Raw genomic sequence first — 25237 nt, forward strand, 5'->3', positions numbered from 1 at the left:
ATTGGAGCATAGCGTCTTGGCTGAGTTGTTTGAACTACAGTACAGAGCACACTGTTGAGGATTGAAGACTTGATCCAACACCTCCCCAATGCAGTAAAGGACTGGACTGCTGGCTGGGCTGTAGCAGCACGTAAATACTGGAGTTAGCCTTATTCCGGTATCCAGTGTTACTGTTCTGCTGTAGTCAGGCCTGCCTACTACAACAGCCTGCTTTGTGTTTCACACTATAATGAACAACTGCTTTATTCAATACTGTATCAACAACATTTTAACTAACTCATGATTAGTTACCCATTTTAACTAACCCATGATACTTATTACATGTTTTCTTAAAATTCAACTGTGGAACTGTCTGTATTTATTTATAAGAACATTTTCATTGCCAGTGTGAAAGCATGTTTAGATGACATTCAGTGGTAAGTACTTAAGTAAAAAACTATTTAAAGTACTACTTAAGTCGTTTCTTTGTGTATCTGTACTTAACTATTTATATTTTTGACAGCTTTTACTTCACTACATTCCTTAAGAAAATAATGTACATTTTAATTCATACATTTTCTCTGACACCCAAAAGTACGCATTACATTTTGAATGCTTAGCAGGACAGAAAATGGTCCAATTCACACACTTATCAAGAAAACATCCCTGGTCATCTGTACTGCCTGATCCGGCAGACTCACTAAACACAAATGCTTTGTTTGTTTGTGAGTGTGCCCCTGGCTGTCCGTAAATTAAAAAAACAAGAAAATTGTTCTCTGGTTTGCTTAATATAAGGAATTTGAAATGTTTCATACTTTTGATACTTAAGTATATTTAAAACCAAATATTTTGACTTTTACTCAAGTAGTATTTTACTGGGTAACTTTCAAATTTCTATGAAGGCATCTTGACTCCCGTATGACAGTTGGGGACTTTTTCCACCACTGCACATATTGCTCTTGTAGGTTTAGATTTTGCTGACAACTCCACAGAAGAAGACAGTTGATTTCCAGTGTCAACGTTGGGGAGAACGCCTCTATGACAGCGGTGACGGCAGTATCACAACCGGCTGTGATTGGGAGTCCTATAGGGCGGCGCACTATTAGCCCAGTGTCGTCCGGGTTTGGCCAGTGTAGTAGGTCATTGTAAATAAGAATTTGTTAACTGACTTGCCTAGTTAAATATAAATTATACCACTTTATTTTATTTAACTATTATTTGGTACCACAAGTAAACCTTTTGCGGGGAAATCAGGAGTCATCTGAGGGGAAGGAGCAGAGTTTAATGGTTGGGAGGGTAAAGAGAAAAACATTGTGATTGCATGAATCATTGTCATACAGTAGATGGAAGCTTAAAATACATATTTATAAAAGCAGATATGCATAAATTATCATAATATTGAACCACATTCAACACTCGCAGTTTATATTACAGTACTGTACTAATGATGGAACACTTTCATTTTGGGGGGAAAACTATGCAAACATGTTTTTTAAAAAAAGAATATGTAATGTATTAGGATACCTGCTCCTTCCTTTGTACATACCACTGAAACTTATGTATAAGTAGAGGAATTTGGTCTTCAAGTGACAAACTTTCAAATCAATGTCAAGCTAAAATCAAGCTTTGTGAACTGGAAAATAATTTAAATCTTAAGTAATTTTGACAATATGATGACTAAAATGTTTGTTCTACTTCCTGCTACCGTAGCAGAATTTTTGTCAATAAATTACTAATCTACAAAGAAAGAAACTCTGGGTATTGATCATTATAACAGGACAAGCAAATGTTCTATTTATTGAAAGCGATGACAGCATGCACATGAACTCACACATACCAATATGTCCAAGGCAATGTCACGCCTCAGAAATGTTCAATCTTGACATTTTAAAGTGTGTGTGTGGTTTCTAGAGTGCAGCACAGCATGTGGAGGTTGAGAGAGGGGCTTTGCAAATCTGAGGGGCAATGTCAGTATGTGTATACACCTCCTCAGGGACCCTGAGCAGAACATGTACGTGTGTGTGTGTGTGTGAGCAAGAGTTTCAAGTGAGCTACACCCTTGATTTGATTTTCCTGACCAAAAATATATATAAATCGGATATAAAATGAAAGCAACATAAAAAAGAATGATAGACAACTAGAGGAAGGGCTGTCCTCTTCAGGCCTTGTATTTTTCCTTCCCCGTTTCACTAATGACACAGATGTGCTGGAAAACAAACAGAAAGGAACCAATGAGACCGTTTTACTCAACATCGTTTATCTAGCTGAGAAAATCTGTTCAAAAAGTACTTACATTTAAATCTCTGAAGTACTCGTTGTAGTCTAGCGCATATCCCACCACAAATTTGTCTGGAACCTCAAACCCTATGACTGAAAAATAAACAAATTAAGTAAGTGTGACAGGGTGGAACCATAGTTTTCGGTCCATGTTTCTCAGGGGACCCTAATTGGTGTTGAACATGTGAAAGGTATAAAAAGCACCCTGTAGTCTTTTTCAGTAAAGAGCATAGAGTTGTATAGTAATCGCAATGTTGTTTCTGTCCCATTATGGTGTCTGAGTGCACAGGCTTCCAAGTAGTTCTACTTCTCTGAGTTGGTAAACAAACTGAAAGGGTGCATTCTGCCACCTGGAGTATGTCGTTTGACCTTAAACCCTACTCCTTTAATAAACTTGGCATGTTGTTTTTTTTATTTTTTATTTTTATTTTTTTACATATGTCTCGGACTATTTCCCTTAAATGGGCCTAGAACCTCTATTTAAATCAGATGGCTAGATACAGTGCATTCGGAAAGTATTCAAACTCCTTGACTTTTTCTACATTTTATGTTACAGACATTCTAAAATTGATTAAATTGTTTTTACCCTCAAATCTACACACAATACCATAATGACAAAGCAAAAACAGGTTTTTAGTAATTTTATTTTAAAAAATAAACAGAAATATCACATTTACTTAGTACTTTGTTGAAGCACCTTTGGCAGTGATTACAGCCTCGAGACTTGGGTATGACGCTACAAGCTTGGCACACCTGTATTTGGGGAGTTTCTCCCATTCTTCTCTGCAGATCCTCTCAAGCTCTGTCAGGTTGGATCGGGAGCGTCGCACAGCTATTTTCAGGTCACTCCAGAGATGTTCGATCGGGTTCAAGTCCGGGCTCTGGCTGGCCACTCAAGGACTTGTCCTTAAGCCACTCCTGCGTTGTATTGGCTGTGTACTTAGGCTCGTTGTCCTGTTGGAAGGTAAATCTTCGGCCCCAGTCTGAGGTCCTGAGCAGGTTTTCATCAAGGATCTCTGTACTTTGCTCTGTTCATATTTCCCTCGATCCTGACTAGTCTCCCATTCCCTGCCACCGAAAAACATCCCCACAGCATGATACTGCCACCACTAATGCTTCACCGTAGGGATGGTGCCAGGTTTCCTCCAGATGTGACGTTTGGCAATCAGGCCAAATAGTTCAATCTTGGTTTCATCAGACCAGAGCATTTTGTTTCTCATGGTCTGAGAGTCCTTTAGGTGCCTTTTGGCAAACTCCTTTGGCTGGCCCCTCTACCAAAAAGGCCTGATTGGTGAAGTGCTGCAGAGATGGTTGTCCTTCTGGAAGGTTCTCTGATGTCCACAGAGGAACTCTGGAGCTCTGTCAGAGTGACCATCGGGCTCTTGGTCACCTCCCTGACCAAGGTGCTTCTCCCCCGATTGTTCAGTTTGGCCGGGCGACCAGCTCTAGGAAGAGTCTTGGTGGTTCCAAACTTCTTCCATTTAAGAATGATGGAGGCCACTGTGTTCTTGGGGACCTTCAATGCAGCAGAAATGTTGGTACCCTTCCTCAGATCTGTGCCCCGACACAATCCTGTCTCAGAGCTCTTCAGCCAATTCCTTCGACCTCATGGCTTGGTTTTTGCTGACATGCACTGTCAACTGTGGGACCTTAGACAGCTGTGTACCTTTCCAAATCATGTCCAATCAATTGAATTTACCACAGGTGGACTCCAATCAAGTAGTAGAAACATCTCAAGGATGATCAATGGAAACAGGGTGCACCTGAGCTCAATTTATAGTCTCATAGGAAAGGGTCATTTCTAAAAACCTGTTTTCACTTTGTCATTAAGGGGTATTGTGTGTAGATTGAGGATTTTTTTTTATTTAATCATTTTTAACACAAGGCTGTAAAGTAACAAAATGTGAAAAAAGGGGTCTGAATACTTTTTTGATGCCCTGTATCGGTCTTCATTATAGTTAATGTATGTGTGACAGCACAATGATTAAGATGATTCACTGAAAGCCATTTAGCAGTGTTGAAGTGAACTCACAGTCTGGTATGTAGCCAACACTCCTTGGTGTCCTCTTCACCAACAAACTGAAAGCACAAACCAGGAAGTTGGTCATGTGACTGATGGTGTTAGAGAATTAAAATACAACGGAAAACATGACAGTTGGAGGTTTCCATATAACTTCTCTGTAAGCAGAAGTAAGTTGCACTGCACGGTGCCTTTGCTTGATTCTACATTTACATCAAAGATGTATGGACAAATATTAAACTTTTTATAACACTGGAATGTAAGATAGAGACTTGGGGATTACTTTACCTTGCAACCTTTACCATTTTTGGGTTGTACTGTTTGAGAAGTTGCAGCAAGGTCTTCATGGTCTTTCCTGTGTCAATAATGTCCTAAAAATAGGACAAAAACGTGAGTGTCGCTGCCAAATGTCTATAATGCTGACATAGCAAAAGGTTTAACTTAACAATGAGGAAGTAGTCATAACATACCTCCACAATCAGGACATTCTGTGTAAAAACACAACATTTAAAAATAAGAGGCAGAGATGACAGAGTAACTGTTAGCCTATATCAAATCTAAAAGTTACTCCAGAACCCATTTAGAAATGTGACCTTGGATGCATCCTGGTGAACCCTGCAGACATTATAGTTATGACCTCTTGTACTTTAGACTGCATGAGAACCCCTTCAAAACTTTTATGTCAAAGTACGTGGCCTTATTTTTTACTTTCTATGCTTATAATTGATCCTCCAAAGTTTGTATTTTTGTTTCGTTAGAGAAAATTGGCAAACACATTTTGCTGAGTCATGGGATTCTGATGTAATGAGTTGTTTTGGAGCATTTCTGACATGCTTTAGACCGATTTTCATAATGCATTGTAGTCAATGGCAACTAATGAAACAAAATAACCCCCCCCCCCAAAAAAAAAAAACTGTTTGGGGGAGCGACTACAAGCACAGGAAGAGTGAAAATAAGGCCACATGTAAAAATGGGTGAACTTTCCCTTTAAGAAGATTACACATTTGTCTGACTGCAAACAGTAGAGGAATGACCCAATGTTTGACAAACATATCTATAGAAAAGGTCAGTTGAAAAGATTTCTTTACCTTCCCTGTCAGTGTAGACAGGTCATCTCCTCCAATGACTTTGATTTCACCTGTAGATTGGTCATTCTGTGTAGACATGTAATAAACAGGTGAAGAGGGATAGGGGACTTTGTCCGGACAGGTCTGCTGTTATTGACATCTCTAATATCTAGTTGTAAGAATCCATAAACAAAGAGCTGCTTCTTAATGTATTATATCAAGCAGCTGAGTGTCTGTGATGGGGGGGTACAAATACAGATGGAAATAATGGAAATGTAGTACTAATAGCAGCCAGTCTTAGTATTTACCAAGTTAGCAATTATTGTGGATATAAGCCTAGGTGATTGTCAGTCAAAACAAGTTAAGGTAGTGCATGTTGACATTTGGCTCAAAGGTCAAATGAAAGCTTAGGTGCAACTGTGAAACCAATGGACTGAATAAAATATTATATTCTTTCCATTATCACGTTTTTGGCGATGCCTGTAATAAATAAATTAAATAACAAACACTAAATACTTCTAACATCTATAATAAAAATAGTAATAACTCCAAATGGCTCCTATTCCCTTTATTGTGCACTACTTGTGACTACTTTTGACCAGGGCCCCTGCAGGGCGTGCACTTAAAAGGGAATATGGTGTCATTTGGGACACAAATTTGAAGAACAGAGCGAAGAGTGAGCCTTACACAGTAGCTCTTGAGGCGGATGAAGTCCACTGTCATAGGAATGGAGCGGTCGCTGTTACGGTTTAGGGCCTTGATGTAGTCCAACAGGTCTGCAAAGAACTTGTAACCCCCCTTGAGCACGCAGAGAGCCACGATATGGTGCCCCCCCATGTCCTTCATAATCTCCCTGGCTAGCCTCTCTGTCCTGTAGACAGAGAGAGAGGGTGGTCAGTCAGCACTGGTTCCCGTTTCCTATGTCTGAATAAGGGGCTACACTCTTAGAAAAAAAAGGTGCCATCTAGAACCTATAAGGGTTCTTCGACTGTCTCAATGGAAGAACCCTTTTAGGTTCCAGGTAGAACCCTTTACACAGAGGGTTCTACATGAAACCTAGAAGAGTTCTGCCTGGAACCAAAAAGAGTTATCCTATGAGAACAGCCGAAGAACCCTTTCGCAACTAAACTGAACTGCCAGCCTCACGTGGATGTGATCAGTTAATTGATTTGATTATAAAAGAGTTTGTGGCTATCCAGTGACAAGTTCAGTAAAGGAAGAGAACATGCTCAACTCTAAATCCTTATGTAAACAAGTAACATGGGCTGAATGAGTAAAATAACTAACATAGTAGTAAAATAACTAACATAGTAGTAAAATAACTAACATAGTAGTAAAATAAGTAGTAAAATAACTAACATAGTAGTAAAATAACTAACATAGTAGTAAAATAACTAACATAGGCAAAAATCAAAAATAATAAATAAAGGGCCAGCTTGAATATGTATTGCAATTGAAGCTTAGTTGACATGTTATTTCATAGCAACATCTATGGATCTGCCCCCTTTTTTTCAATTTTCGACTAAAATGACATACCCAAATCTAATGGCCTGTAGCTCAGGATCTGAAGCAAGGATATGCATATTCTTGATACCATTTCAAAAGAAACATTTTGAAGTTTGTGGAAATGTGAAATGAATGTAGGAGAATATAACACATTTGATCTGGTAAAAGATAATACAAAGAAACAAACATGCGTGTTTTAGTATTTTTGTTTGTACCATGTTGGAATCGGCTAAACTTTGATCATTGAGATAGTAAATGAATGATAGGAAATGAAAGAGACTGGGTTTTATGTCTCTGAGGAAAGACAGATGGACATCTGTGTATTAGATGAAAGAGGGGTTGAGGTCAGGAGGTGAGGACAGATTCTCTTAAGAGAGTAATAAATGTTAGGAATCCTGTTACCCTCTTTATTAGCTTCCTGTAGAACCATAACATGTAAGGATAGGAGAGAAAGGGGAGTGTCTTAAGTGGGATGTATATAACTGTGATGTGAGAAATGTTTTGTGGTCTGATTACAGCTGTACAGAACCTTTGGGATAGAATTAAACTTAGTTAAAGCTTCTCTAGTGTCCGTGGGTTATTTACTCTGAAAGATAAGAACCTAACAGATGGCGCTGCGAGCAGGGTTCACCACGATTTGTAGTCAAATCAAAGAGTCCAGATCAGTGGAACAGGAGCCGGCACAACAAACAAACAAAGGTAGGCTAGTTCCTATATCTGTTTCCACTCATTTTGATATCTTGGGGAGATGACAATCATTGGCCGAACTAATTATGGGATACGGACCTGGAGAGCCTGAGTTTAATTATATAAAACCATTGTGTAATGACCGTTCGTAGCTTTATAGTAAATGGTAAGGCCCGGAAGGTAAACTCATACAGGCTGGTACCTGTAGGGTAAGTCCTAGGGGGTAACTCCCTAGTTGGTTGGTTCCTGCTAGTACTATAAAGTCAGTAGCAAATCCCAGTGGATTAATACCTGTGATTACTATTAATATAGGGTGAGTCCTGGAAGGTAAACCCGCGCAGGCTGGAACCTGTAAAGGGTGAGTCCTAGGGGGTAAATACCAGCGGGGTTGGTTCCCTGCATAGCTATAACGGGGTGAGAGCCTAGTTGTATTGGCCATAAAAGTGTGAATGGAAGGTTGTGTGCCCTGTTGGGGTGGGGAACCATGGCAGATTATGTGGAAATAGGAAGACAAGTGTGAATAATTTGTGTGGGTTATCAATAATAGTGATATTTGAGGAAGTACTGGAATAGGACATAAGGTCCTGTCCGTATTCTCCAGTAATAAATTCAAAGACGCTATGGTATTGGTACCAATAGAAGGTATTAGGTGCCGTGATCAATTAATTATTATTCAGGGAAGGGTGTAGTAATATATTAGAAAATAGTTAATAGAAGGTGTGTATTATTGACGGGATTGAAGAAATCTAAAATACCGTGAACACCGACGGGAGTGTTTAGGAATAATAACTATTGATAGGGTGACAAACGGACCCGTTTCTCCCTGTAATATAGAGATAGTGGAATTTAATAAAGCCATGGAGGTGCTAAAAGAAGCGCACAAGCATTCTACCAATTCGGCTGGAATATGGAAAAAATATAAAAAAAAAAAAAAAAAAAAAGAGAATTCAAACGGAGAATTTAAATCAAATAAAGAATTCAGGGAGGCAATTATGAATTGGCACAAGGACACGAAACCAGAATCAAAAGCTCATACCAGCGTTTTGATGTCAGCATTCTATCAATAGAAAATGCATAATGATAAACCCAGAAAGTGTAACACCATTACTTTACTACAGAAGGCCTGGGAACGGGAGTGTATTGATAAAATTTGCGCTTCTGCTTTGATGACGGGGTTGAACCCTGTGATCAAAACGGTAATTGCGGGGGTAGTAGATTTAATTCAAGACGATGTTTTGAGAGTGGAATATGGCTCCGCTCACCTCGCAGACGTGCGAGGGGTTAATATGGTCATAGAGAATCACTAACTATGGTTTCAATGACCAGGATAAAACTAAGAACCGTAGCGAAAACACATCAAAGCGTAACGAGATAGTCCCACATCTAAAACAGGGAGCAATCGGGCATTGGAAGAATAAGTGTAAGGTGAGACTGGAACATAGTGCATTAGCAGGAAATGCAGCTATACAAGAGTTTGCATCTTTTTCAAAAGAGCAACAACTACTCGTTTTGAGGTTAGCAAGAATGGAACTGTCACCTAGCGGTGTATAGTCTCTGTTCGATCAATAAGAGGTTCATAGAGATTACAGTTTCTATGTGATGGAAGACGTATTAGATCACGTTTTACCTAACTTTAAGTAGAGTACCGATGGGATTTACAAAATAGTCCCACTTGGTATCATTTTACATTGAAACAATCGTTAAAAGGGTGTCAATTATAAGTTCTGTGTTGGTACAATATGTGGAGGAATTGTTATTAGCGTCAAAAGGCGAAGAAACTCATATGCGAAACCGCACCACATTGGTAGACAATTTAGTGGAACAAGGTCATAAAGCATGTATGACAAAGCACAACAGGTTACTAGTGCAAGATGAACAAGATGGGAGTTCACGTTAAATGGGGAAAATCGACAATTTCATAAGATTGGTGCTTTGAATCCTGCGTTGTTAATGCCGTTGCATGGGGAGGGTGAATCGCATACATATGACCCAGATCAGATTACTCCAAAACCTAGGCCTGATTTGCAAGAGACAGCATTGGAATCAGGAAAAGTATAGTATACAGATGGCTCTAGTTACATGAACACAGAAGGGAATAGAGTAAAGGAGTACGCTGTGTGTGGTAAGCATTTGGAGTAATTCATGATTTCTGGTACATTGTGGTCACCACAGGGCATGTTAGCAGCGACAGGAACACCAATAAAAATGGTCTGGAGGTAGATGTATTATTAGAATAATGTCAGTTAACCAGTAAATTAGCAGTGGTGAAATGTGAAGCTCATACTCACCAAGATGGCGTAGCAGTCAGACGTCTTTGTCCTGTCCCTTGTATATATATCTTTTTACAATAATTTACTAAACCTCAACTTCTAAATACTCTCCTGCAACCCGCCTCACCCAATGTGGCGTGGATCTGTTTATTTATTTTTTTCTAAAGTATTTCTATTTACTTCGGATCTGGAATCCCTCAACTGAAGCTAGCCAGCTAACTACCTACCAGCTCAGTCAGCAAACCATTGCTAGCGGTCATCAGCTAACCTTTAGCTTGGAAAGCTCTCGCCAGTTCGAACAACGTGACTCAAACCAGAGCATAACAGACCTATTATTATTTTATATTTTCCCCCCCCCCCCATATCCCCGGATTCCTACCGCAAACTCTGAACATTTTCATCTGGATCTTCGCAACTAGCTAACCGCAATCCCAGGTGACTACTCCTGGCTAGCGTTTCCATCCCGGAGCAAGCACCAATTAGCCTGAAGCTAGCTCGGCCAGGGCTCCTGTGTTACCACCGAAGCCCATTCCTGGGCTACAATATCCGGACCCCTTCTACTGCCGGTACGGGGCACGGAACCCCGCCGATCCTCTACGACTGGAATACCGACATAATCTGCCCGAGGATTCCAACAGGCCCCTCAGGCGTGACGTCCGCTGAAGGCCCATTCTGCTAACCGGCCTGCTAGCTACCTAGAGCTACTTGAACCCTACTAATTCCACGACTGGTTTATCGACGTCACCGCACGAAGAGGCAAAAACAGACTTATCCCCATCGCGACTTCACCCAAAGGCTAACTTGCTAGCCCCGGTCTGCTAACTGCTAGCTTGCCTGCCCCGGTCTGCTAATTGCTAGCTTGTTTAGCCCCGGTCTGCTAATTGCTAGCTTGTTTAGCCCCGGCCTACTAACTGTCTGAATCGCCGTGTCCCCAGTCAGCCCAACCAATCACTGGACCCATATGTTCACCTGGCTACGCATGCCTCTCTCTAATATCAATATGCCTCGTCCATTACTGTCCTGGTTAGTGATTACTGTCTTATTTCACTGTAGAGCCTCTAGCCCTGCTCAATATGCCTTAACCAACCATGTTGTTCCACCTACATATGCGATGACATCACCTGGTTTAAACGTCTCTAGAGACTATATCTCTCTCATCATTACTCAATGCCTAGGTTTACCTCCAATGTACTCACATCCTACCTTACCTTTGTCTGTACACTATGCCTTGAATCTATGCTATCATGCCCAGAAACCTGCTCCTTTTACTCTCTGTTCCAAACGTGCTAGACGGCCAGTTCGTATAGCCTTTAGCCGTACCCTTATCCTACTTCTCCTCTGTTCCTCTGGTGATGTGGAGGTTAATCCAGGTCCTGCAGTGCCTAGCTCCACTCCCACTCCCCAGGTGCTCTCATTTGTTGACTTCTGTAACCGTAAAAGCCTTGGTTTCATGCATGTTAACTAGAGGTCGACCGATTAATTAGGGCCGATTTCAAGTTTTCATAACAATCGAAAATCGGTATTTTTGGACGCCGATTTGGCCGTTTTTAATTTTTATTTATTTATTCATTTTTAGACCTTTTATTTAACTAGGCAAGTCAGTTAAGAACACGTTCTTAGTTTCAATGACGGCCTAGGAATGGTGGGTTAACTGCCTTGTTCAGGGGCAGAACGACAGATTTTTACCTTGTCAGCTTGGGGATTCAATCTTGCAACCTTACGGTTAACTAGTCCAACGCTCTAACCACCTGCTTTACATTGCACTCCACGAGGTTACTCGAATGCAGTAAGAAGCTAAGGTAAGTTGCTAGCTAGCATTCAACTTATCTTATAAAAAACAATCAGTCAATCAATCATAATCACTAGTTAACCTACACATGGTTGATGATATTACTAGTTTATCTAGCCTGTCCTGCGTTGCATATAATCGCTTAGGTACACGTTGCTCCAACCATAAACATCAATGCCTTTCTTAAAATCAATACACATTTTACATTTACATTTTAGTCATTTAGCAGTCGCTCTTATCCAGAGCGACTTACAGTAGAGTGCATACATTTAAATACATTTTTAAACACAAGTGTATATATTTTTAAACCTGCATATTTAGTTAATATTGCCTGCTAACATGAATTTCTTTTAACTTGGGAAAATGTGTCACCTCTCTTGCAAACAGAGTCAGGGTATATGCAGCAGTTTGGGCCGCCTGGCTCATTGCGAACTGTGTGAATACTATTTCTTCCTAAACAAAGACAGCCGACTTCGCCAAACCGGGGATAATTTAACAAAAGCGCATTTGCGAAAAAAGCACAATCGTTGCACGACTGTACCTAACCATAAACATCAATGCCTTTCTTAAAATCAATACACAGAAGTATATATTTTTAAACCTGCATATTTAGCTAAAAGAAATCCAAGTTAGCAGGCAATATTAACCAGGTGAAATTGTGTCATTTTGCGTTCATTGAACGCAGAGTCAGGGTATATGCAACAGTTTAGGCCGCCTGGCTCGTTGCGAACTAATTTGCATATACTTATTATATATGGATAGAAAACACTCAAAAGTTTCTAAAACTGTTTGAATGGTGTCTGTGAGTATAACAGAACTCATTTGGCAGGCAAAACCCTGAGACATTTTCTGACAGGAAGTGGATACCTGATGTGTTGTATTACCTTTAAACCTATCCCATTGAAAAACACAGGGGCTGAGGAATATTTTGGCACTTCCTATTGCTTCCACTAGATGTCACCAGCCTTTACAAAGTGTTTTGAGTCTTCTGGAGGGAGATCTGACCGAACAAGAGCCATGGAACGATGATGTCCCATTAGACACCTGGCGCGCGAGTTCATGTTGGGTACCCTCGTTCCAATACGTTATAAAAGAGTATGCATTCGTCCACCTTGAATATTATTCATGTTCTGGTTAAAAAAGGCCCTAATGATTTATGCTATACAACGTTTGACATGTTTGAACGAATGTAAATATATTTTTTCCCCTCGTTCATGACGAGAAGTCCGGCTGGCTTAGATCATGTGCTAACAAGACGGAGATTTTTGGACATAAATGATGAGCTTTTTTGAACAAAACTACATTCGTTATGGACCTGTGATACCTGGAAGTGACATCTGATGAAGAGAATCAAAGGTAATGGATTATTTACATAGTATTTTCGATTTCAGATCTCCCCAACATGACGTCTAGTCTGTATCGCAACGCGTATCTTTCTGGGCGCAGTGCTCAGATTATTGCAAAGTGTGATTTCCCAGTAAGGTTATTTTTAAATCTGGCAAGTTGATTGCGTTCAAGAGATGTAAATCTATAATTCTTTAAATGACAATATAATATTTTACCAATGTTTTCTAATTTTAATTATTTAATTTGTGACGCTGACTTGACTGCCGGTTATTGGAGGGAAACGATTTCCTCAACATCAATGCCATAGTAAAACGCTGTTTTTGGATATAAATATGAACTTGATAGAACTAAAAATGCATGCATTGTCTAACATAATGTCCTAGGAGTGTCATCTGATGGAGATTGTAAAAGGTTAGTGCATCATTTTAGCTGGTTTTGGTGACCCGGTCTTTGAATTGACAAAACATTACACACAACTCTTGTAAATGTACTGTCCTAACATACTCTAAATTTATGCTTTCGCCGTAAAACCTTTTTGAAATCGTAAAACGTGGTTAGATTAAGGAGATGTTTATCTTTCAAAGGGTGTAAAATAGTTGTATGTTTGAAAAATTTGAATTTTGACATTTATTTGGATTCAAATTTGCCGCTCTTGAAATGCACCTGCTGTTGATGGAGTGCACCACGGGTGGCACGCTAGCGTCCCACCTAGCCCATAGAGGTTAATGACCTAAGGTTCGTATTTCTGTGTGTTATTATGTTATAATTAAGTCTATGATTTGATAGAGCAGTCTGACTGAGCGGTGGTAGGCACCAGTAGGCTCATAAGCATTCATTCATACAGCACTTTCGTGCGTTTGCGCTGTTTATGGCTTCAAGCCTGTCAACTCCCAAGATTAGGCTGGTGTAACCGATGTGAAATGGCTAGTTAGTTAGCCGGGTGCACGCTAATAGCGTTTCAAACGTCACTTGCTCTGAGACTTGGAGTAGTTGTTTCCCTTGCTCTGCATGGGTAACGCTGCTTCGAGGGTGGCTGTTGTCGATGTGTTCCTGGTTCGAGCCCAGGTAGGAGCGAGGAGAGGGACGGAAGCTATACTGTTACACTAGCAATACTAAAGTGCCAATAAGAACATCCAATAGTCAAAAGTATATGAAATACAAATCGTACAGAGAGAAATAGTCCTATAATAACTACAACCTAAAACTTCTTACCTGGGAATATTGAAGTCTCATGTTAAAAGGAACCACCAGCTTTCATATGTTCTCATGTTCTGAGCAAGGAACTTAAACATTAGCTTTTTTACATGGCACATATTGCACTTTTACTTTCTTCTCCAACACTTTGTTTTTGCATTATTTAAACCAAATTGAACATGTTTCATTATTTATTTGAGGCTAAATTGATTTTATTGATGTATTACATTAAGTTAAAATAAGTGTAATTGTCATTATTACAAATAAATAAAAATATTTATTTTAAAAAAGAACCGGCCGATTAATCGGTATCGGATTTTTTTGGTGGGTCCTCCAATAATCGGTATCGGCGTTAAATCTTAATTCGGTCGACCTCTAATGTTAACATTAGAAGCCTACTCCCTAAGTTTGTTTTACTCACTGCTTTAGCACACTCTGCCAACCCGGATGTCTTAGCCGTGTCTGAATCCTGGCTTAGGAAACCACCAAAAACCCTGAAATCTCCATTGCTAACTATAACATTTTACGCCAAGATAGAACTGCCAAAGGGGGCGGTGTTGCAATCTACTGCAAAGATAGCCTGCAGAGTTCTGTATTACTATCCAAGTCTGTACCCAAACAATTCGAGCTTCTACTTCTAAAAATTCACCTTTCCAGAAACAAGTCTCTCACTGTTGCCCTCTGCCCCCAGCTGTGCCCTCGATACCATATGTGAATTGATTGCCCCCCCATCTATCTTCTGAGCTCGTGCTACTAGGTGACCTAAACTGGGACATGCTTAACACCCCGGACATCCTACAATCTAAGCTTGATGCACTCAATCTCACACAAATGATCAATGAACCTACCAGATACAACCTAAAATCCGTAAACACGGGCACCCTCATAGATGTCATCCTAACTAAGTAACTCTTTAAAATTATCTGCCGAAATTGTTGCAACCCCTATTACTAGCCTGTTCAACCTCTCATATCGTCTGAGATTCCCAAAGATTGGAAAGCTGCCGCGGTCATCCCCCTCTTCAAAGGGGGTGACACTCTAGACCCAAACTGCTACAGACCTATATCTATCCTACCCTGTCTTTCTAAGGTCTTCGAAAGCCAAGTTAACAAACAGATTACCGACCATTTCGAATCCCACCGTACCTTCTCCGCTATGCAATCTGGTTTCAGAGCTGGTCATGGCTGCACCTCAGCCACGCTCAAGGTCCTAAACGACATCATAACCGCCATCGATAAGAGACATTACTGTGCAGCCGTCTTCATCGATCTGGCCAAGGCTTTCAACTCTGTCAATCACCACATTCTTATCGGCAGACTCGACAGCCTTGGTTTCTCAAATGATTGCCTCGCCTGGTTTACCAACTACTTCTCTGATAGAGTTCAGGGTGTCAAATCGGAGGGCCTGTTGTCCAGACCTCTGGCAGTCTCTGGGGGTGCCACAGGGTTCAATTCTCGGGCCGACTCTTTTCTCTGTATATATATCAATGATGTTGCTCTTGCGGCTGGTGATTCTCTGATCCACCTCTACGCAGATGACAACATTCTGTATACTTCTGGCCCCTCTTTGGACACTGTGTTAACTAACCTCCAGATGAGCTTCAATGCCATACAACTCTCCTTCCGTGGCCTCCAACTGCTCTTAAACGCAGGTAAAACTAAATGCATGCTATTCAATCGATCACTGCCCGCACCTGCTCGCCCGTCCAGTATCACTACTCTGGACGGCTCCGACTTAGAATACGTGGACAATTACAAATACCTGGGTGTCTGGTTAGACTGTAAACTCTCCTTCCAGGCTCACATTAAGCATCTCCAATCCAAAATGAAATCTAGAATTGGCTTCCTATATCGCAACAAAGCATCCTTCACTCATGCTGCCAAACATACCCTCGTAAAACTGACCATCCTACCGATCCTCGACTTCGGTGATGTCATCTATAAAATAGCCTCCAACACTCTACTCAACAAACTGGATGCAGTCTATCACAGTGCCATCCGTTTTGTCACCAAAGCCCCATACACTACCCACCATTGCGACCTGTACACTCTCGTTGGCTGGCCTTCGCTTCATAATCATCGCCAAACCCACTGGCTCCAGGTCATCTACAAGACCCTGCTAGGTAAAGTCCCCCCTTATCTCCGCTCACTGGTCACCATAGCAGCACCCACCCGTAGCACACGCTCCTGCAGGTATATCTCACTGGTCACCCCCAAAGCCAATTCCTCCTTTGGTTGTCTTTCCTTCCAGTTCTCTGCTGCCAATGACTGGAACGAACTGCAAAAATCTCTGAAGCTGGAGACTCATATCTCCCTCACTAGCTTTAAGCACCAGCTGTCAGCGCAGCTCACATATCACTGCACCTGTACATAGCCAATCTGTAAACAGCCCATCTATCTACCTACCTCATCCCCATACTGTATTTATTTATCTTGCTCCTTTGCACCCCAGTATATCTACTTGCACATTCATCTTCTGCACATCTACCATTCCAGTGTTTAATTGCTAAATTGTAATTACTTCGCCACCATGGCCTATTTATTGTCTTAACTTACCTCATTTACACTCACTGTATATAGACTTTTTGTTTTCTTTTGTTCTACTGTATTATTGACTGTATGTTTTGTTTATTCCATGTGTAACTGTGTTGTTGTGTGTGTCGAATTGCTACGCTTTATCTTGGCCAGGTCGCAGTTGCAAATGAGAACTTGTTCAAATAGCCTACCTGGTTAAATAAAGGTGAAATAAAAAAAATACACGTCGTACAGATAAAAATCGCCATAGGTAATCGTAAAGCAGCCGAAATGGCTAAGGCGGCTGCCTTGGTGAGAGAAAGTGTTATGGAACCACACACACACACACACACACACACACACACATACATATATATATATATATATATATATATAGCGGATTCCTTGCTACAGGAAAACTAATTTTGGGTTGAAGACTCTAGGCGAAATGCCAAGGGAATGGATTCTAAAGGTAACACATTTAAATTATATGACCGAACACTGATTGCAAATGCAGAAGGCCTTAGAATTTGTCTAAATCATGTGGTTTTATTTTTAAATACATTTACGTTTGATGTCGTCTTATTCTGGAATGGGATTCTAGAATGGACGAAAGGGTGGAAGGGTCACGCTGAGGTAGCATAGGGGTACCAACCCTAAAATTAACTTTAAATTTTTTGATATGGTATGATGGTTATGGAGAATCACGGGGAAAAGGAGGCCAGTGAATCGTTAGACTCGGTGGAGAGATACTATCGCCGTGTTGTGGGATTTATTGGAAGGAGTCTTTTCAATTCAGTTAAAATGAGTATGCAGGAGGATGAAATGTTTGGAAGAGGTATTTAGTTTCCGAAGGACAGGGAAAGTTAACATTTTAATGGTGACGAAAGCCCTGAATATTAAAAATTCCCAATGAAGAATGATCAACTTCATTAGGAATTAAATAGACGGGGGGGAGGGGGTTTATTATAAAATTCATGAGAAACACCATTTCCTATCCAAATTGTACCATTACTTTAGGAGATTATTATTTCTGTAGGGAGTTATAATTCTAAATTGTTTATTTTTGATTTAACATGTATTTTTTAATCATGTGTTTGAAAGGGGTAAATGACCAGTTCCCTGAGGTCCTGGTCTTTGGGGAACTTATACAGTGGTACTGTGTTCAGGCTGCATATAGAAAGGAAAATATATGTTAATAAGGGATGACAGTAACTTCAAATGGACTGTGATATGTATTGCTATCTTCATGATCTGGTAACTCTTCCTAGAGGTCGCCAGTAGAAATAAGGGAGTATGGACTAATTTCGAAAATGTTTTTTTTTTCAGCAGTAACATTATGTTATGCTTTTTGACATTTGTTGTAGAGATGTTATTAAGAAAAGGTTAATGTCATAATTTGTCAGAGAGTCAATGTCCGTCTAGTTTCCTGAAACACAAATGTAATGAACTTAACTGTTGTTATGATCTGTGTTTTTTTGAGTTTATCATGGAAGGTGACGTCAGATCGTGTTTCAATGCATGGTAGAAATAATTGGACCATAGACGGTGTGTGTGAACCTCAAAACCCTCCCTAACCGGCTGAAAAAAAGAGTGACGAAGGCGTGCTATGAGAGACAGTGACTTTTACCACTCCTAGCTGAGTCCAAGCCATAAACCAGGGCTGGGGTGCTAAGAGCGCGTGTGAAGTGAGCGTGGCGAGAGAGAACAAGCTCAGGTGGGAGAAACGGAAGTATCTACTGGGATATTACAATCTGGACATTATCAATGGCCATAAAACGTGACAGGCAAAAGTTACATGTGCCGTTGGGAAAATGAACTGTAAGAAAACACGCTAGAATGACAAGTGCCAGGTGGGGGGGGGGGGGGGGGGGGGGTACACCCTGTTAACTATTTCAACTGAAAATGCATTTGAGATACTGATCTTTCTTTACCAGGCCACTCATGACAGGAAAACAGGGAAAGGGGGGGGCTGTAATGAGAAGAGTCATGACCGGCAATAAAAGGTTGTTTAGAAATGTGTGTTTTAACAGGGATGATCTGTGCTAAGTTGGCAAACTGGAATTTGAGCCCTAGACTCAAAGTAAGAACTGAGGTCAGTCATTCTAAATTCGGTTTGGATCATTTATAAAATGTTTTTCGTTGTCATTGGGATACTGCGAGAGAGAATTTCTGAAGCACGATGAGGGGTGGATGCGCTGCTAACATTTATGTGGCCAAGAGAGTCTCCAGAAACTTATCGCTAAGTGTCATCCTGGGGGGAGGCGGTTTGTTTGGGAGACTCACTGGATGACAGCTTGGGACGAACATGAACGTTTTTTTTGGGTTTTACCCTGTATTAAGAGTTTTTATGTTACATCGCATCAATGAGTGGTGCTGAGTTATTAAACATGTACTTTGTTTCTCTTTTCTTTTCAAGTCAATATGTTTTTAGGTTTCGTGGAACATGAGGGTGTTCATTGTTCCAGAGGAGGGAATGATGTGTATTGACTAACTTGACTAACTGACTTGAGAATGTGTTAGTATGTTTGTAAATGTAGAAAATGCATTAGGAGTATAGTGTGTTATGGGTTAGATGTAATGATAGAGTATGGCGTGTATAGAGTATAGTGTGTTATGGGTTAGATGTTATGATAGAGTATGGCGTGTATAGAGTATAGTGTGTTATGGGTTAGATGTTATGATAGAGTATAGTGTGTTATGGGTTAGATGTTATGATAGAGTATAGTGTGTTATGGGTTAGATGTAATGATAGAAGAGTATCATTCCCAGAGACTGAATATTGTTACAGGAGATAGCTCATAGAAGGAGAGCAGCTAACTGTACACAATATGGGGATTTAATTGAACGTTACACATACCCAGATAATGGTGAAAGTAGCAGAGATAGTGTTGTCATTTCAGACACTATTGTCAACTTTCAGTAATGAGTTTGTGACAGAAGGCATAACACTTGAAAGAATAGCAAATGATCCCTGTATACAGGAGGCCACATTGCCAGAAGGGAAGTTTGCTGTGATAATAGCATCACATCGCCTGCAGAGTGTGATTAAGAGACATGTGACTCAGAGTTTTTGTACGGTTGGATACTCTTCCAACGCCACTAATCTCTCCCCCATTTCTGACAGCTAGTAAACATTTGACATACCTCCCAGTAGATTGGGACCAAACCACAGTAAATGGTAAGTGTCAGAAGGTGGCTGCTTATCAACCGTTGGGGCCCAAAGGCTACACGGTAACAAAGGTGTTTACAAACGTGTGGGGGGTAGATCGGCCTTGGGATGAGGGATGTGTACCTAACTTGAGCACAGGGATGTATTGTCCGCAGGTACCAACTGTAGCAGAATACAGGAGGTCAGTGGAGACGTTGGTGGCTAGAGACCAAGGGATAAACTGGGAAACAGGTAGGGGGTATCTGAAAGGTTCAGTCCTAGACTTATCAGTAAAACACGAAGACAATAGGAGAGCAGGAGACAAATTCTGAGCAATAGCTATTCTCATAGCAGTCCCTGTAGGGACAGTAACAGAAGGAGCAGTACTAGTAGCGTAGAATGCTATATTAATAGCATGAAAATGGACTACTGCGCAAATGAGGGGTATTGTGAGACTATAGTCATGGGCCATGTAGGAAGTAGCAATGGTTACTTTTGTAGCATTGTTGGGATATCAGTTTGACAATGACTCATGTCACATGGATTGGTTACTGGTAACTGGGGGACCGATGGGAGGACAGGGGATGCGGTTATTCAAATATCACAAAGTATGTTGTCAGGAAATGACGCATGTTTTGCAGTGTGTATATCCTCAGGTGGAAGCAGAGATATAACCAAGGGCACGGGCTGAATTCTGGAGATTGAGTACATCAAGAGACACTAGGCGGGGTGTTGGAACAGCACTACTCTGTACAGTACCTGCAGTGGTTAAGATCGTCATGTCTCTTCGTGGGGGGTGCATAGTTCTCACGTGAAGTGAGGTCCAACTGCATACTGGGTGAGTGAACACACCATGACAGAGGAAGCGGAGCGAGAGACTAGAGTCCACTGTAAGACATACAGATGGTTGGGTCTGGGAACTACTATAAACATCATAGTTGGTTTTAGCTGCTTTATGGGTTAATGCATCATATGATAGAGGATAGAGGGGTAATTGTACAGTGAACAAAATGTTAAAGCAGATACAGTGCTGAGTTACCTCAAGAGGATGGAACGTGGTTTAGGGATACACACTTGCATATCAGGTGTTCGTGCCTATCAGGTGAAATGGAGAAGATGGGGAACAAAGTGAAAATGACATTATTTGGGAACACCTCTGGGAACCTGGGGCCTAAAGAGGAAGACTGGGTGAAAGCATGAGGAAGATTTTTAGAGCTTTCATTTCTGTGGAACCCAGCAGGAAAGTATCCCGGAGGCATAGAGTCAGGTGAAGAGAGAGTGGGAGTTGTCATGGTTTCAGACTTTGGTTTTCATGCATATATAAATATGCATAGCTTATCACATTGTTAATACTGTTATGTTTTATGTTTTTTTGTTGCTTTCCAAGTCTTGTGCTATTACTCTCTTAGGAACAGAAGGGGAAAGTTGAGAAACTAAAAGCTGCTCCATCTGCCATTGAAGGAGACAGCAGATTCAGCTGGAACTGCATTTTGTTGTATGATCATAGTTCGGAGGCCATAAGTCTCTGAATTTGTACACCTTGCGGTGAATGTTTGTTCATTTGTTTGTTTGTTTAATTCATGTTTTATAATCATTTGTTCGTTTTTTCTATTCATGTTTTATTGTTTATCCATTTAAGTAATTTCCAAGTTTATGTAAAGTGACATTAGGACGCTATTGTTCAAGAGAAAGGACTGCTGGAATCGGCTGAACTTTGATCATTGAGATAGGAAATGAAAGAGACTGGGTTTTATGTCTCTGAGGAAAGACAGATGGACATCTGTGTATTAGATGAAAGAGGGGTTGAGGTCAGGAGGTGAGGACAGATTCTCTTAAGAGAGTAATAAATGTTAGGAATCCTGTTACCCTCTTTATTAGCTTCCTGTAGAACCATAACATGTAAGGATAGGAGAGAAAGGGGAGTGTCTTAAGTGGGATGTATATAACTGTGATGTGAGAAATGTTTTGTGGTCTGATTACAGCTGTACAGAACCTTTTAGGCTCGAATTAAACTTGGTTAAAGCTTCTCTAGTGTCCGTGGGTTATTTACTGTGAAAGATAAGAACCTAACAACCATCATCTTTGAAATGCAAGATTAAGGCCATAATGTATTATTCCAGCCCAGGCACAATTTTGATTTGGGCCACTAGATGGCAGCAGTGTATGTGCAAAGGTTTAGACTGATCCAATGAACCATTGCATTTGTTCAAAATTTTGTATCAAGACTGCCCAAATCTGCCTAATTGGTTTATTAATATATTTTCAAGTTTATAACTGTGCACTCTCCTCAAACAATAGCATGGCATTCTTTCAATGTAATAGCTACTGTAAATTGGACAATGCAGTTAGATTAACAAGAATGTAAGCTTTCTGCCAATATCAGATATGTCAATGTCCTGGGAAATGTTCTTGTAACTTACAACCTCATGCTAATCACATTAGCCTATGTTAGCTCAACCGTCCCGCAGGGGGGACACCGATCCTGTAGAGGATTTATTAAGACCACACTGCCAGTAACAACTGACCTGTCAAGGATGAGTCCATGTGGGATGTAGACCCGGTCCAGGTCATCAGCGTAGTGCTTTGGGATGCAGAAGAGGTCCAGGTCATATCCCTGCTCATCATCGCTGATCTGGAACACAGATCACATGCTGACAATCTACCTGATCAATGCCGTGCCTGTGATGTGGAACTGCTATGACGCAGCAGGGAAAGGGTTAAAGAAATCGCAGGGGCATGATCTAAACGGGAGGCAGAGGAAGTAGGGCAGTGGGAATAGAGGTGAAGACACTAAAGGTTGTTCACTTTACAACTATCACAACGCACCCTCCCCTCTGGCTGGTATCACTGGTGCAACTGACTTCTGGCAGAGCAAATCACACCCACACTCGCTGCCGCAGCTGCAGACTCCACTCTCCACTCAATACTGACCGAGGCAGGTGAGAACAAAACGCACATTGCCAGCCCCAATTCTAGGAAAGAGGAATCAGTCCACTCATGCAGTCATCTAACGCACCCCTCCAGCTTCTATTAAAGACTCCACTGTTCGTCCCTGGCATCGACTTTGAACTAATACAAGATTACTCTGCGAAGAAGTCTCTCAATTTATATAAACACTGCCTCTTTTCAGAGATGCCATACTAATTATGGAAGCGATATACCCCATATGTTTTCAAATCTAATTTCCTACTGAGGGGTCAACAGCCCTGCACTTGAATCCAGAGAGCGGGATGTCTGTCCCAAATGGCACCCTATTCCCTATATAGTGCACTACTTTTATATGGAATAGGGTGCCATTTGGGATGCACTGAGAGCTTCATCAGAGTCATGTGACAGCAGAGTGGCCACCAGACCAGGCCCAGAGGTGCACAGGGATTGGGGTGTGATCACGGGTCTCGCGCCTGCCCTTGCTGACATTTACACACTCTGTAAGACCACATAAAAGGGTTACTAATTATAACAATACATGTAGGCCTAAACTACATGCACTGTGGATAATCCTATGAGACACGTCCTCACATTTTCTGACCTGGGACAACTGTGTGTTCTCCTTCCCATGCCAGTCCAACTGAAATATATTCCTATGTACTCATGTGATTTTGCTCAGAACAGATAAAGTTCACGTGCAGAGAAATAAGGACTGATTGTGAGCCATGCAGGTACTAGGCAGTTGTCTGGGGACTACAGATCCTACAGCAGTCTTCCTCCCACCTGCTGTCTACTACAGGTGCTGCTGTACTGGGCTCAGCGGGTGGGAGAACGGGAACAGTTCCCTCAAACCATCTTATAGCTCCACCAACAGCACGTCACATCACGTCTTACTATGTAGCACTACAGTCACAAATGTGCAATCGAGTTATTATTTAACCAAAAAGAGCCCTCCAAAGGACGACATAACAACCAAGCTATGAATCATTAGTTGACCTGAATGTAAGCTTGTACTAGTGTAGAGAAATGTACTACCGTTGTGAAAGCAATGTGTGTTGTTATGATACAATAATTCCTATCTAAAGATGGAGTGAGGCATTCCTTCCGGCAGTGGCCCGCTCTTAACTATCTCTTTTAAACAAGGGTCCACTGATCAGCAGTAGGGGTGAATGTAACACTGTAGTTTCTCCAGTCCCTACAGACTGACTGACTCTCCAAGCCATGTCAGCAAAATCTGCTGCATTCAGTGTCGTCACCGCGGGCTCGAACCAGGGACCCTTGCACACATCAACAACTGACACCCCACGAAGCATCGTTACCCATCGCGCCACAAAAGCCGCGGCCCTTGCAACTCAAGGGGAAAAACCCTACTTCAAGTCTCAGAGCGAGTGTCGTCACTGATTGAAATGTTATTAGCGCGCACCACCGCTAACTAACTAGCCATTTCACATCGGTTACATCAGCATGTGACTGCCAGACTACAGACAGGGCAAGTTTGATAGCAAATATAAATGCTATACTGACATAGGCAATGTGTTATTCTGTTGGAAATGGCTAAAAAAGCTAAATGTGTTCTTCTGCAGTTTACATCTTCTTGTACTTCTGTAAATATATGGTGAAATGTATGGAGAAATATAATGGTAAAATGCATACCAGTGAAATGAGGACATCATGCTGGTTGCAGTACAGCAGTAATCCCCAAAAGCCTGTAGGCTGTGGTTTTCCAAAAATAAACTACTCTGGGTGACAGGACTGAACCAAAAAAATGGATTGGTTGGAGACAAGCAATAACCCGCCCCATATGGCATGCATATATATTCGTTTCGAAGTTGGATGATATAACTTCCATTTTGTTCGTAGTTTAGAGAAAACTACTCTAGCGCTATTATTGGTCAATTGAATATGTATCCGTATATTGGTCCTACTGTATGAATCAAGATTAGTGGTATGGTAAGTATAACATGTGCCATGCGTGTTAGCACGCGTGCGATGGCCGCGCTTAGTTATGTAGCTAGACAGCTATTTCTGTTGTCGAGGTGAACATGAGTGGTTTTTAAGGTGAGTGTGCGATGACAAGTTTGAAGCATTACAAAGGAACACATAAAAGGACATCGTAATAATTCGGAAAAAGTACATTTACAAGGGCGAATGGCGCGTATTTCCGTAAAAGAAAACTAGTTACGACCCATTCCTCTTTGACTCGAAATAGCGGTCATGTTGAGTTCGCACTATGAACACCCGTTTGAATCAGCATTGCAGGACTTACCACAACACAGGGGCTGCTTGACGCCATGTCCGTATCGTCGTTTAGATCACGACCCGCTTTTTCTACGACAAAATTGTGTTTGCGAGTCTCTGTCACCTAAAATGAGTTTCACCTCTTTAACAGCAGACCACCTAGCAACCTACGTACAGTAGATGTTCCGCAAAACCTCTGCAGGACGTGCGGAGCTGGTAGGGCTGAATAACGAATCAAATGAGGGGAAATCCTGATGTACCGCCCCTTTTG

The 25237-nt window shown here is 41.2% G+C and overlaps 1 protein-coding gene across 2 annotated transcripts; it reads right to left on the minus strand.

The window, feature by feature from the left end:
- Nucleotides 1-1241: 1241 nt before the first annotated feature.
- Nucleotides 1242-25237, minus strand: hprt1 (hypoxanthine phosphoribosyltransferase 1). 2 transcript variants are annotated; one of them, XM_014212854.3, is made up of 9 exons: nt 24995-25237; nt 22326-22432; nt 6031-6214; nt 5365-5430; nt 4747-4764; nt 4565-4647; nt 4289-4335; nt 2273-2349; nt 1242-2185 (listed from the first exon to the last, which is right to left on the minus strand). In XM_014212854.3, the coding sequence occupies exons 1-9, from the start codon at nt 25019-25021 to the stop codon at nt 2138-2140; spliced, it is 657 nt and encodes a 218-aa protein (XP_014068329.1). In that variant the 5' UTR covers nt 25022-25237; the 3' UTR covers nt 1242-2137. The 2 variants fall into 2 exon arrangements, with proteins under 2 accessions (XP_014068329.1, XP_082812154.1); XM_082956028.1 differs by lacking the exon at nt 24995-25237 and adding an exon at nt 24382-24506 and having other exon boundaries at nt 1741-2185.

This window comes from Salmo salar, chromosome 09, assembly GCF_965601325.2.
Source record: "Salmo salar chromosome 09, fSalSal1, whole genome shotgun sequence".
NCBI classification, from domain to species: domain Eukaryota; kingdom Metazoa; phylum Chordata; class Actinopteri; order Salmoniformes; family Salmonidae; genus Salmo; species Salmo salar.

Coding starts and splice junctions, on each gene's coding strand:
- hprt1 (XM_014212854.3), bottom strand. CDS start 25,021: ATGGCGTCAAGCAGCCCCTGTGTTGTG. Junction 6,215..22,325: donor CATGGACTCATCCTTGACAG/GTCAGTTGTTAC, acceptor CTCTGTCTACAG/GACAGAGAGGCTAGCCAGGG. Junction 2,350..4,288: donor TGTTGGCTACATACCAGACT/GTGAGTTCACTT, acceptor TTTATTTTTCAG/TCATAGGGTTTGAGGTTCCA.